At 53.7% G+C, this 13,606-nt stretch overlaps 4 protein-coding genes across 4 annotated transcripts; all 4 read left to right on the top strand.

Moving 5' to 3' along the window:
* Positions 1 to 61: 61 nt before the first annotated feature.
* Positions 62 to 1,840, top strand: COCSADRAFT_200689 (uncharacterized protein; the record flags this gene model as incomplete). The annotated part of the gene is made up of 4 exons (XM_007703140.1): positions 62 to 653; positions 704 to 740; positions 788 to 1,400; positions 1,427 to 1,840. The coding sequence occupies exons 1-4, from the start codon at positions 353 to 355 to the stop codon at positions 1,838 to 1,840; spliced, it is 1,365 nt and encodes a 454-aa protein (XP_007701330.1). The 5' UTR covers positions 62 to 352.
* Positions 1,841 to 3,009: 1,169 nt separating this feature from the next.
* Positions 3,010 to 6,654, top strand: COCSADRAFT_37947 (uncharacterized protein). Its single transcript, XM_007702845.1, has one exon. The coding sequence runs from the start codon at positions 3,225 to 3,227 to the stop codon at positions 6,354 to 6,356; it is 3,132 nt and encodes a 1,043-aa protein (XP_007701035.1). The 5' UTR covers positions 3,010 to 3,224; the 3' UTR covers positions 6,357 to 6,654.
* Positions 6,655 to 7,126: 472 nt separating this feature from the next.
* Positions 7,127 to 9,079, top strand: COCSADRAFT_120080 (uncharacterized protein). Its single transcript, XM_007703141.1, has 2 exons — positions 7,127 to 7,997; positions 8,055 to 9,079. The coding sequence occupies exons 1-2, from the start codon at positions 7,312 to 7,314 to the stop codon at positions 8,878 to 8,880; spliced, it is 1,512 nt and encodes a 503-aa protein (XP_007701331.1). The 5' UTR covers positions 7,127 to 7,311; the 3' UTR covers positions 8,881 to 9,079.
* A 278-nt stretch (positions 9,080 to 9,357) lies between these two features.
* On the top strand, positions 9,358 to 12,876 carry COCSADRAFT_44824 (uncharacterized protein; the record flags this gene model as incomplete). Its single annotated transcript, XM_007702916.1, has 2 exons — positions 9,358 to 10,146; positions 10,195 to 12,876. Coding segments are annotated over 2 exons (3,471 nt in total), but the record flags the coding sequence as incomplete, so codon positions are not given.
* Between the last annotated feature and the right edge of the window lie 730 nt (positions 12,877 to 13,606).

Below are 13,606 nucleotides of genomic sequence, written 5' to 3' on the forward strand. Positions count from 1 at the left end.
ATGTTGGAGTGTTAGAACGCTACTGCATTGGCAATCTACTCTACGAGATCAAAGCTACGCTAGCTCCATTTGCGTGCCGGCAGACAATTCGACCCTGATCCGGACGCATGTACAAGCTCGGCAGGATATCCTTGTCTACACCCCTCCATTCTGATAACTACCACACCCCACTCATTGAGCAAAACACACCCCCGCATATGTCTAAAAAATGGAAGAATAGCACGCAATACATTTGGGATATGGTATGATCCCAAAATCGGGTCAGCAAGAGTGTGCATATAAAGATATGTACGGGAGTGTAGAGATTTGTACACCACGTAGATAGAAAATATCAACATCTCAGACGCACACGATGGTTGCCACGAACGGAACTAATGGAACTAATGGCCAGGCCGGTAACGCCCAACACGTCAACTTTAGAGACCCGGCTGTCTATGCAGAGTACGAGAAGACATGGTCATCGATTCCGCAAGATGAAGCGGGTTGGCTTGAACGTGCCCAAGCTGTCGCCGACGTTCTTGCTGCTGATGCTGTTGTGCGAGACCAAGAAAACAAGTCTCCCCGAGCCGAAGTAGCTTTGCTCAAGCATTCTGGACTTCTCAAAGTTCTCGGTCCAAAGCAGTACGGTGGTGGTGGCCAACCTTGGAGTGTTGGTAAGTTCTTGTACCTGAGATATAGGCAGCTGACACTGACTTGGAATAAGGTTACAAAGCGATTCGGAAAGTAGCTGAAGCAGATGGGTATGGTTTGAATTGATATTCTTGACTATGCGTACTGATTGTCGTAGCTCGATTGGTATGCTGCTTGGCTACCACCTTCTCTGGTCGACCACAGCAAGCGTTGTCGGCTCAGCTGAACAGGCCGATCGCATTCAAAAGCTCATCATCGAGAACAACTATTTCATTGGCGGTGCTGTCAATCCTAGAGACAGTGACCTGTCCATTAAATCTGATGGCGACAATATTGTCTTCAATGGGTTCAAGTTCTTCAACACGGGTGGCGTTGTTTCCGATCTTACTGTTCTTGAGGGTGTCTACGAAAACACCGGGAACCACATCTTCGCCTTTGCAAAGACAAACCAACCTGGCATCCAATTCGGACATGACTGGAACAACATTGGCCTCCGTTTGACGGAATCTGGCAGTGTCAAAATCTCCGACGTGAGTGTGCCGTGGGTGGATGCGCTGGGCTGGAACATTGAGAAGAAGGAACCCGACCCACGCGCGCTGCAGATACCGTTTGCAACGCTGCTTCTCCCAACCATCCAGCTTGTCTTTAGTAACTTCTATCTTGGCATTGCTCTTGGTGCACAGCAGTACGCCGCCAAGTACACGTTGAAGGGGACTCGGGCATGGCCTTTTGGCGGTGATGTAAGCACATCAGTGCCTACAAACTCTGATGTGTGTGTTGCTAATGGCGCGAGTAGAACAAGGAAAAAGCGACGGATGAATTCTACATCCTCGAACGCTACGGCAGTTTCCATGCCCATCTCCGTGCCGCCTCTGCCCTTGCAGACCGCGCAGGCCAAGAAGTCGACGCCATTTACCAGAACTACGGAGGTGATTTTGACAGGCGTGCAAAGCTGACGGCACGCAAGCGAGGCGAGCTGGCAGAATGGGTGGCAAGCATCAAAGTTGTGGCAACAGACACTGGCCTCCGCATTACTTCGGGAGTGTTTGAGGTCACTGGTGCAAAGGCGACGAGCCAAAAGGTGGGCTTGGATCGATTCTGGCGAGATATCAGGACGCACACGCTGCACGATCCTGTCGCATATAAGAATCGGGAGTTGGGTCGGTTTGCACTGTTGGACGAGATTCCGGAGCCTACTTGGTATACTTAATTAATACGCTCTGTAAATGCAGGTACATATAAGGAGGCTGTCTTTGATAGGTTTAGCGGATGCATAGTAGCGGCTCGCAATTGAGATGCAATCGATGATTTATGCTCGACATGGCGTGCAGCAGCAGCCCATGTTATGAACAAAGCCATGTGCCGAGTAGAGTGATCGTGGGGGGGGGGGGAAGAGCGGGTACCGGCAGAGCTGTGGGTGATTGCATAGTTGGAGGGCGATGCCCAGGGACGCAGTGTGCCTGGCAGAACCTGTTCTCTAGCAGGACGATCGTCGATGTAGGCTAGCTTGTGGCTGATCGGGATTCTCGTGTGCGCTGGCGATTGCCATGTGATGCAGCGGGGCAAGGGAACCGGTTTTCTGTGCCATGTGCATGATAGGGGATAGATGAAGGGGCGAGTGTTGGCGGGTGTTTGGGCGAGGAGGATGGATTTGGGAGAGAATGCCATGGGCCAGGCGACAAAGTGCATGAGCAGGGAGGTGCGAGGAAGCGACCAACCACGGCCACTAGGGCCGGTTTCACCCGGCGGGAGGTGCAGGCAGACATTGACGCTCGTCATCCTGTACGGCTTGGCTAGACGATATCTACACTATACAACCAGCCCGTCCGACTGGCGCAGGCGTAGGGGCGTGGCTGCAGTGGGGTGTCGAGGCCCGACCGAAGAGTTTTCCAAGCAATGAAGCAATGCTTGTCAGCACGCGCCTGGCCACAAGGAGAAGCATAATCGACGCATGGGGAACATGTGTCAGCTGTGGCAGCAGTAGCAGCGGACAGTTGCGGAAGACACTGGTGGCCTGGGGCTCTCTGGCGGGCGTTTATTACTCAACCATGTCGCCAGTCTTGTTGCCAGCACCTCTCCATTCCATTCCGTACACCTGCTGTCATTGCCCGCCGCCGTCGCTGTCATTGGAGTCCGCGGGCTCCTGGGTGCAAGTCTGGATACTCGATACTCTTACTCGAGACAGACAAGAGGTGCAGTCTAGCAGTCTAGCAGTCTAGAAGCGTGCCAGCTACGTCACGCTTGCGCAAGGGTTGCGCCTTCCCTCGGATCGCTACTAAGCCTCTGCCGCGCTAAGGCCGGACGAACCTAGTCTGCTGCCCGCACGCTCTCACGTCATAGCCGATTTACCCTCCGCCCTCCGTGCCCGTCACGCCGTGGCCCGGTTAGCTGCTATACTTGAACGTCGCATCTGCTCTGCCGCCTGCTAGTAGCTTTTCGACTTCAGTTGTTCTTTTTTTCTTTCTCAACGCCCAAGGTTGCCCCTCCCGCCTACTCTCTGCTCTTCAAGCAACTCCCCCGCGTCGGCTTGCCCCACTCTGCGCCTAGGTAGTCTAACCACGCACAACGGGCACAGCTCTCGCACCATTGCAACAATGGGCTCTCTCAAGAAAGCGCTAGACAAGCTCAAGCCGGGCCATAGCGGTTCTACCTCTGACGACGACAAGAGCGGCGTCAAGTCGCCCACCACCAATGGCAGGGCACGCTCACCCGCCAGCACTCCGCGCTCCTCCGTCACTCTGCCCACTGGCCGGGCCAGTGCCGACCTGAAGCGCAATGACCCTTCCTCGCCCACTGAGAGCAGGAGCAGCCTCGACGGGCAGCATCGTGGCTCCCTGAGCGGCATCCTCCACCGCCGCACAGATAGCCCCAATCGCTCGTCTGCAAAGGCAAACTCCCACCAGCGCTCAAGCTCCCTCTCCGCCAGCAGCCCCATGCGCGCCGTCAAGGAGAAGCTCCACATTGGCAACGACTCCAGTGACGATGACACACCCCTCAACCGCGATGGCGAGCCCATGTCCCGCGGACAGCTGCGCAAGCATGAGAAACAGGCCCAGCAAGAAGAGCGCTACAAGCAAAACCGCGAGAAGGAGATGGAGCTGGAGCGCCGTAGGAAGGAGATGGAGCAACAGGCTCTTGCTGAACTCACGCCCGAGCAGAGGGCCAAGTACGGTGTCATCCCTCCCAACAGCTACGCCGGTGAATGGAAACACGAGCCTCGCCATAAGATCCAGGACTTCTCCGCAAAGGATGTTGGCAAGGAAGTTGTCTTCCGTGCCCGTATCCACCACCTGAGAAAGATGAGCTCCAAGTTTGTCTTCATGATGTTCCGCCAGCAGCTCGCTACCATTCAGGGCGTTCTTATGGAGCACGCAGATATTTCCAAATACATGCTGTACTGGGCAGAGCATCTCGACGCCGAGACGGTGGTTGTTGTCAAGGGTATCCTGCAGGAACCCAAGGCCAAGCAGGGCGAGGTCCTTGGTGCCACCATCCACGACGTCGAGATTTCAGTCCACGCTTTGCACGTCGAAGCCTCAGTTACAGACCACCTTCCCTTCAACGTCAACGAAGCCGAGGTATCCCAGGCTGAGGTCGACGCTGAAGCCGCTAAGCTGGCCGGCGAGGAACGCAAGGAGGGACATACCCGAGTCAAGATTGCAGACCGCACTCGTCTCAACAACCGCGTAATCGACCTAAGGACAACTGCATCGCAGGGCATCTTCCGCATTCAGTCTGGAATTTGCAGGCTGTTCCGTGAGCATTTGGACACAGAGGGGTTCATTGAAATCCACACACCCAAGCTGCAAGGTGGTGCAACAGAGTCTGGCGCCAGTGTCTTCAAGATTGACTATTTCGGCCGTGGCGCTTTCCTAGCCCAGAGCCCTCAATTGGCCAAGCAAATGGCCATCTCTGCGGATTTCGGCAGGGTGTACGAGATTGGCGCCGTGTTCCGTGCTGAGAACAGTAACACCTACCGACACTTGACTGAATACACCGGTCTCGATCTCGAGATGCAGATTGACGAACACTACCACGAAGTCTTGCGTGTGCTGGATCGCACGTTTAAGGCCATCTTTAAGGGTATCTATGAGCAGTATCGCCCTGAGATTGAAATCATCAAAAAGCACTTCCCACACGAGGACTTGGTCTGGCTTGATGAGACCCCCATCATCCCATTCGCTGAAGGTGTTCGTATGTTGAATGAGTCTGGGTGGAGGGATGACGATGGAAACGAGCTTGACGAGAACGAAGACTTGGGAACCAGGGACGAGGTCCAGCTTGGCCGTGTTATCAAGCAGAAGCTAGGCACCGACTACTACGTCTTGGACAAGTTCCCAGCAAACGCTCGACCCTTTTATGCCATGAGCGACCCAAACAACCCCAAACTCACGAATTCATTCGACATATTCTGTCGAGGCCAAGAAATCCTGAGTGGTGGTCAGCGTATCCACGACGCTGATATGCTACTGGACAAGATGCGCAAGCTCAAGATTGACCCCAGTTCCATGGAAGATTATATCCAGGCCTTCCAATGGGGTACACCACCACACGGCGGTGGTGGTATTGGTCTCGAGCGTATCCTCATGTTGATGATGGGCCTTGGAAACATTCGTCATGCTTCCATGTTCCCTCGCGATCCAAAGAGTTTGCCAGAGAAACCAGTCATCAAACAGCTACGCCACCCAGAGGCAAGCACGATGCACCCTCCGTGGGAGGGACAAGACCGCGCTGTCGCAAAGATAGACCTTCAACCCATTGAGAAGCTCATCGCCAATTACGGAGATGCCACAAATACATCATGGTTGGAGCCCCGCACAGAGATCTGGCGAGACGAAAACACCGGTGCAGCTGTTGGTTTCGTGCCTCAGGATGGCTTCGCTATCACCGTTGGTGACCCTCTGTGCCACGAGTCGCAGTACCTCAAGACCATGTCTGGCTATCTCCGATATATCAAGAAGGAGCGCAACCTTAAGCCGCTCTGGCTACTTGTAGGATCGGCAGCCGAGGAGGTTCTGGCAACGAAGTTCAACTGGCGCACATTCTCCGTTACTGGAGAGCAGCGCGTTGACCCTGCACACAACCCTGCCGACAAGGACTCGGATGTGCAGCGCAAGATTCGCCATGCTGAGAAAGAGGGGGTTAAGATTACCGACTACGCTCTCGGCTCGCCACCACCGCCAGATGTCAAGCAAAAGGTCGATGCTCGTGTGGAGGATTGGCTGAAGAATCGCAAGGGCAAGCAGGTTCATTTGACCAATATTCACCCATGGCAAGACGAGGAGCATCGCCAGTATCACGTTGCAACTGCACCTGATGGTACCATTGTTGCTTTTGTCACCATGGCCCAGCTGTCGCCAGACCACGGTTGGCAAGTCAAATACTCTCTGGACTTCCCCGGCGCACCCAGTGGCTCCATTGAGCAAGTCGTCACACATGCTCTCAAGCAAGTCGCAGCAAGCGGCGCTACAAGCGTCACCTTTGGCGGTGGTGCTAGCTCCAAGTTCAGTCCTGGACACAATGTCAAGGGTACGCGTGTCAAGGTCCTCAGTCGCGCATACCACGCGATTGCAACTGAGCTCAAGCTCACCAACAAGACCGAGTTTCGCGAGAAGCTGGGCGCGACGGACGACCCGAGTTATATCTGCTATCCGCCTCATGGGCTGGGCCCTATGGCGGTCAAGGCTATCCTGAACTTTTTCTCGGATGACGAAGACAACAACTAAAGTATACATTCTGTTGGAGAATATACACAGGTTATAGTAAAGGGGCATGGATGAATGGATGGATGATTCGCAGGCATGATACCACTAGGCGTTTTGCTGTTAGTAGCAACGGGCAGCCCTAATACCTGTCTGACTAACTCGAGTAACTTTTGCAGTTGGAAGACGGTTTCACACATCTAGATAGTCTTGGTTTCTTAATGTACTTAATACCCTCTTCGAAACATCGCACCTTGTCGGCCCACTTGATGACGCTGCTGAGCTGACTTTGCATGCGCTTCGTTTCGGCGCACAGGGCGCGTCTATTTCCGCAATATTCCCGATTCTGGGGTCGCACAACGCATACATGCGGCGGATAGGTCGTTAGTCTTGTACTACAACAGCAGGCTGCACGTCATTCCTTGATGCTTTCACACAGTGCATTCACCACCATGTGGGTCTTTCTGCGCATATTTCTCGGACAGCAGCAAGTGCGATCGGCTGCTGGCCGTTGGCAACGTCTCCCGATGAAGACGACAGAAACGCGGGGAATACTCGGCGCACTAGTGCAAGGCGGGGTCTTGGAGCCGGGTTTACAGGTCGTTCGGAATCACGACACGGCTATTGTAAAAAGGATACTGAAGCCATGTGATTGGCTGCCGACAAAAGCTTACAACAGTATTGCCGCAGATTTGAGGTCTGACGTTTATCCGTCGCGTGTCGGCATCGGAACTTACCAACGACGAAGCTCCACAAGCCTGCTTGACGGGGAGATTATGCCCATGGAGAGGCACGAGCGGGAAAGTATAAGGATGGCTGAGTCTACGTCCAGACGCAAGGAAGGAGAGCAGTGGGATTCCTTTGTTTGCACAGCATTACCCCACAGGTGAAGACGCTCGAACTCAGTGCTATAAACAACTAGCAGACGGCTGTCCCTTGACCTTACGTTGCTTGCGAACCCTCGCTCTCGTTGGTAACAATGTTTCTAACATCACTTCTCTTGACGCCTTATACCATACTCCTTCTGCCGGTTCTCTTCTATCTTCTCCCATACCTTCGGAACTGGCAGATCCGCGACATACCGGCGCCATTCCCGGCCGCTTGGACTAATCTCTGGCTGCTTTACCAGTGCCGCCGCGGGAAGCGCTTCCTTGCCGTTCACGAAGCACACAAAAAGCTTGGAAAGCTCGTTCGCATTCAGCCTCACCATGTCAGCATTGCTGATGCAGACGCCATTACCCAAGTCTACGGCCATGGCAACGGCTTCTTGAAGAGCGACTACTACGACGCTTTCGTATCGATTAAGAGAGGGCTGTTCAACACTCGGGATCGTGCTGAGCACACCAGGAAGAGGAAGACGGTCGCCCACACCTTTTCTGCCAAAAGTGTGCTGCAGTTCGAACAGTACATTCACCACAACTTGCAGGAATTGCAGAATCAGTGGGATCGCCGAGCTGATGGTGCCAAGAACAACGGAGGATGGTATAACATGGATGCGCTGAACTGGTTCAACTACCTCGCCTTTGATGTCATTGGTGACTTGGCTTTTGGAGAGCCTTTCGGCATGCTGAAGAAGGGAAAAGATGAGGCTGAGGTCGCCAGGAATGGAAAGATTACATATGCACCGGCTATCGAGGTGTTGAACCGAAGGGGAGAGGTCAGCGGGTATGTTAAATTACTGTCTGTAACTTTTGGCTGGCATGATGGACTAACATGTCGCAGAACTGTCGGAATCTTTCCTGCCATCAAGCCCTATGCAAAGTACTTCCCGGACCCATTCTTCAGCCAAGGCATGAAGGCCATCGAGAATCTTGCTGGTATCGCCATCGCTCGTGTCAACGCTCGTCTTGAAAAGCCGTCCGACCGTGTGGACCTACTCGCCCGCTTGATGGAGGGCCGCGACGAAACTGGCAACAAACTCGGTCGTGAAGAGCTTACAGCAGAAGCCCTTACTCAACTAATTGCCGGCTCAGACACTACTTCCAACACCTCGTGCGCCCTCCTCTACCACTGCCTCAAACACCCTGAAGTTGTCAAAAAGCTACAGAAAGAGTTGGACACTGCGCTTCCAGACCCAGATGCCGTCCCCTCCTATGCTCAAGTCAAGGACCTTCCATACTTGGACGCTGTGATTAAAGAGGCGATGCGCATCCACAGCACATCGTCTCTCGGACTTCCGCGCCTCATCCCTCCTGGTCCTGGCATCACGATTCTCGGTCACCACTTCCCTCAAGGCACCGTTCTCTCCGTGCCAGCCTATACGATCCACCACTCCACCGAGATCTGGGGTCCCGACGCAGACACGTTCCGTCCCGAACGCTGGGAGAACATCACAGAGAAGCAAAAGGCGGCGTTCATTCCATTCAGCTATGGTCCACGGGCTTGCGTGGGCCGAAACGTCGCTGAGATGGAGCTGGCATTGATCGTTGCGACGGTGTTTAGGCGGTATGAGTTTGAGCTTAGGCAGGAGGAGATGGAGACTAGAGAGGGTTTCTTGAGGAAGCCGGTGGGGTTGGAGGTGGGAATGCGGAAGAGGGTGTTCACGTGATTCTTGGGGTTGGAAAGGAAATCTGTTTCAATATAGGTATGATATTTTGATATTGCTCGTACGGGGTTTTTCGCTGTACGGACATAGTGATATGATTTGGCCTAAGATGTATTCGTGATGATGTGAGATCTATAATCGTTACTAGAAGTCTTGACTATTAAGCTGAGAGCGTTGAAGTGAAAATGGTATACATATTGAGCATATCCCAACACGTGAACTGGTGTTGGGTGGAGCTGTGACGTCGGGGAAAGTGAAAGCGCGCCAGCCTAGTGTAGATGCACGGGCCACGTATGTTAGCGTCCATCGTCGCGATACTCCCGAACAACGCGCATGGCAGAGCCGGGCGTGCCCTCAACAACGACCGCAGCCTTCGACCCAGCGCCCCTTGCCTTCCGCCCCTCCCCAGCCCGGCCGCACACCCGGGAGCCAGGACTGCCTGCGCCGCCCATAATGGCGCCCCTCGAGCTCGCCGATGCAATGGACGACGCCTCGTCGGGCGACTCTTTTACCCTGCTGAAGCAGCAGCTCGAGCTCGACTTCAGCTTTGCACCGCGCCGGGTCAAGGGCCTGACCACGCTCGACATCCAGCCCGACCAGGCCCAGCTGCGAGACATCACCCTCAATTGCCGCCAACTCCGTCCCACGAGCATCCGTATCCAAGGCGAGAAGGCCGCCTTTAGCTACTCGAATCTGCACCAGCGCCTAACCCTCTACCCCGGCACCGGCCTCGAGCAGTATCACTTCCTCAAGCAGCGCATAGCGCGACACACCTCCGGCGCCGAGGACGAGCTGGTCATTACAGTGCCTGACAGGGTCAGGATTCGGGAAGTGAAGCCCTCGGAGGCTGGCATGACGGATGACGCACCAGGCACCTTTTACGCGCCGCTGAAGCTCGAGATCGAATATGAACTAGAAGATTTCCGGGACGCGCTTCACTTTGTCGGTGTCGAAGATGGAGACGCTCGCTTCCCGCATGCATATACGCGCAACTCATCTTTCCCCGGTACCGCATCTTGCCTGTTTCCCTGTATAGACGACGGTGAGACGAGGTGTATCTTCGAAGTCTCCATTCGCTACCCGCGCACGCTGGGCGATGCTCTCAGCAAACCCTCGCCACCGAATGCGAACCCTAATGGATCACCAGCCGATGGAGTCGATAAAGCCGACAGTGTCATGTTGGATGTGGATGATGAGCAAACTGATCTATCCGAGGAAGAGAAGGCCATGGAAATGCAAGTCATTTGTTCCGGCACGTTGACCGATGACGTTAGTACCTTCCCCCGTTTATTGCGTATGCTTTGTTAACGTGCATAGATTCTCGATCCTGCCGACCCAGCCCGAAAGACTGCAAGCTTCTCATGCGACACTCCCGTCCTCCCCCAGCACATTGGCTTTGTCATCGGACCTTTCGAACATGTCGACCTCTCCGAATACCGTGATACCCTGGATGACGAGCGCTTGGGCGAAAATGCTATCAAAGTCCACGCATTCTGCTTGCCCGGTAAGGAGAACGAGGTCCGGAACAGCGCCATGATGCTCGCTCGAGCTCTCGATACCTTCACGGAGCGATTTCAAAGTTATGCTTTTGGGAATTCCTACAAACTCGCATTTGTAGACGATCTGGATTGCGATACTGCGCACACAGCCTCGTTTTCAATCTGCAGCTCGCGCCTGCTCTTCCCGGAAACCGTTTGGGAGCCACTCGAGCACACGACCAGGGTATTGGTACACGCAGTAGCTAGCCAGTGGATAGGCGTGGATGTTATCGCACACAATCTAGAAGACTACTGGATCATCGTTGGTGGCTCGTGGTTCATGGCCGAACTGTACCTCAAAGAACTCTTTGGTCGGAATGACTGGCGCTTCAGGCAAAAATTGATGGTAGATAAGGTCATCTACATGGACCGCAAGCGCCCGTCGCTTCAGCAACTTGCAGAGCACATGCAGTTGGATCCTCGTGAGGCCGAATTTATGGAACTCAAGTCGCTTATGGTCCTCTCTATTCTGCATAACCGCCTGGTAAAACAGAGCGGCAAGAACGGTGTTGACAGGTGCTTGTACCGGATGCTGTTTAATGCTCGGCAAGGAAAGTACCCCAACGGCGCCGTCACCACTGATGACTTTCTTGATATTTGCGAGAAAGTAGGCCACCAGAAGCTCGAATCTTTCTTTCAGCAGTGGATTGTAGGCGCAGGGTGCCCCACATTTCACTGTGTTCCTTCGTTCAATAAGAAGAAGCAAGTGGTTCAGCTTACCATCAAACAGCTCCAAGCCGACTCATCCATTACAACAATTGAGAACGGTCTTGCGGCAGATGACTTCATGCGCGAAGCGAAACAGAAATCTCGCGACTTGCGGTCAGCAACAGGATATCCCACTTTCGTAGGCCCCATGACTATCAGGATCCACGAAGCCGATGGCACCCCCTATGAGCATATTGTCGACATCAACTCGAATAATGTCAAAGTTGAGATTCCGTACAATACCAAATACAAGCGATTAAAAAGGAATCGATTAAACAAGGAGCGTATGGCCGCTGCCGCTGGTCTCGATGCTTCCGGCGAAACACAAGAAGACGTCACATTTTACATGTTAGGAGACCTGTTTACTTCACCCCAAGAACACGAAGAGTGGCGACTCGACGATTGGCCACAGAAAGACGAAGCTAAGCAGGAGGGGGAAGCGTACGAGTGGATCCGCATCGACGCAGACTTTGAATGGATATGTCGGACCAATATTGAAGACATGCCGTCGTACATGTACGTCTCGCAGTTGCAGCAGGACAAGGATGTTGTTGCACAAGCAGAGTCCATACAGTTTCTTGCCAACAAAGAGGGCCACCCTTTGATCTCCACTTTCCTGGTTAAGACGTTAATGGACAATCGGTATTTTCACGGTATACGGACTATGGCTGCCATGGTCCTTGCCCAGAGCGCGCTGAAGCGGACTCAGTGGGTTGGACTCTTCCACTTGAAGAAGGCTTTTCGTGAGCTGTTCTGCTTGCCAAACTCGCCAATGACTCGATCAAACGACTTTTCTGACCGCAGCATGTATCTGATACAATGCGCTATTCCTCGGGCCATTGCTAAGATCAAGGGCGAAGACGGCAGATCACCACTAGAGGCTAAGCGTTTCCTACTGGATCTTGTGCGATACAACGACAACCGCGGAAATGATTACAGCGACGACCACTACATTGCCACACTGATGCGATGTCTGGCCGAAACCCTGACCAAGACGAATATAGGTTCTGAGCTCAGCCACGAAGAATGGGCGCAGGAACAGGACTTTACCAACAAGGCTATTGGAGAGCTTACTCGACACCAGAGGCTTGACGAATGGATCCCTACATACCAGAACGTGTACACGACCACTGCGCTCGACTGTGCGTTCAAGCTGGTTACAAGCCGAGTGACTCCCTTCAAACCTACCGAGTTTCTGCAGTATGCGCAACTAGGGAATGCAGACAATGTGCGCTTAAAAGCATGGGAGTGTCTCATTCGGCTGGGCATGTTCCGCAAAGATTCGGTCATGAGGTTTCTGGTACATGAGATTCGGTCTGATCCTTCACCATACTTCAGAAAGCAAATGCTACGTATTCTTGGCCTTGCCATCGGACAGGTGGCTACTGGCGATGTTTGGGCGCCAGAAAAGGCTGCCGAAACTGCTGCAGACACGCTGGTGGTTGAGAATGAAGCGAGCAACGCCGAACGCGCCTCCGCCCTTGCTCGTCAGAACCTTAACGGGGCCCTGAGAGGGTTGAAGAGTGACTTGCAAGGAAACAAGACTTTGCGGTCGGTACTCGAAGAGGCACTCAAGTCCACAACTTTATCTGTCAACGACATGTCTGAGATCTTGGACATATGCGATATGATCTTTGACAACCAAAAAGTCAACAAGCTGCCAGTCAAATTGGCCCTTCCACGTTACTGGACTGTAGAGCACCTCGGAAAAGCCGTGCTGCGCTTCAAGCAGACCAAGAAATATAGGACAACTCCCAAGCGGCCTTTGATTGCCCCTGCTCTAGCCCCTGCTCCAGCCCCTGCTCCAGTTCTTCCGGTTGCTCCACCTCTTCCTTTACGAGAGCCAGTGCCGCCAGTAGTGAAGCCAACCGGCCAGCCGAAATTGTCACTAAAGATTGGTGGGTTGCTAAAGAACAAGAGTGCATCGTCCCCACCGACAGCTGTCGACTCTATGCATACCAAGTCGCGAAGTCAATCGATGGCGTTTTCTCCTACCGTTCATTATTCGCCATCTCCTATTTCTCAGTCCACTAGGCCATCTCCAGCGCCGCAGTCGCAGCCAAAGTCGCAGCCAAAGTCGCAGTCGCAGTCACAATCACAGCCGCAGTCTCAGCCATCTCAGCCATCCCAGCCTGCCGCCGCTTCTGCTCCTACATCTGCCCAGCCAGACTCTCGAGCCTCGACACCAGAGATACCATTGATGCAGCAACCTATGAAGAAGGTGTCTACTCCAGCAGCAACACCCAAAGCAGGGACCCCGGCACCAGTATCGGCTACTGCTCCAACTGCAGCTTCAGTACCAGCACCGAAGATAGTCACCAAAACTCCGGTCCCGCCACCAAGAGTCTCCGTACCAACTCCCAAATCAGCTTCTGTTCAATCAAAACCGGCGATTGCATCCGTCAAAATACCAAAGTCCGTGTCCACGCCAACCATGTCATCGCCCGTTCCCCTACCTGCCCCCAAACTCAAGATCAAGACAA

The sequence above is a fragment of the Bipolaris sorokiniana genome (genome assembly GCF_000338995.1).
Source record: "Bipolaris sorokiniana ND90Pr unplaced genomic scaffold COCSAscaffold_9, whole genome shotgun sequence".
NCBI classification, from domain to species: Eukaryota; Fungi; Ascomycota; class Dothideomycetes; order Pleosporales; family Pleosporaceae; genus Bipolaris; species Bipolaris sorokiniana.

Bases quoted from the DNA above. Each gene is read 5' to 3' on its own strand.
- COCSADRAFT_37947 (XM_007702845.1), top strand. From the start codon at position 3,225: ATGGGCTCTCTCAAGAAAGCGCTAGACAAGCTCAAGCCGGGCCATAGC.
- COCSADRAFT_120080 (XM_007703141.1), top strand. From the start codon at position 7,312: ATGTTTCTAACATCACTTCTCTTGACGCCTTATACCATACTCCTTCTG. The intron at 7,998-8,054 runs GTATGTTAAATT...AACATGTCGCAG, and splicing joins CGAAGGGGAGAGGTCAGCGG to AACTGTCGGAATCTTTCCTG.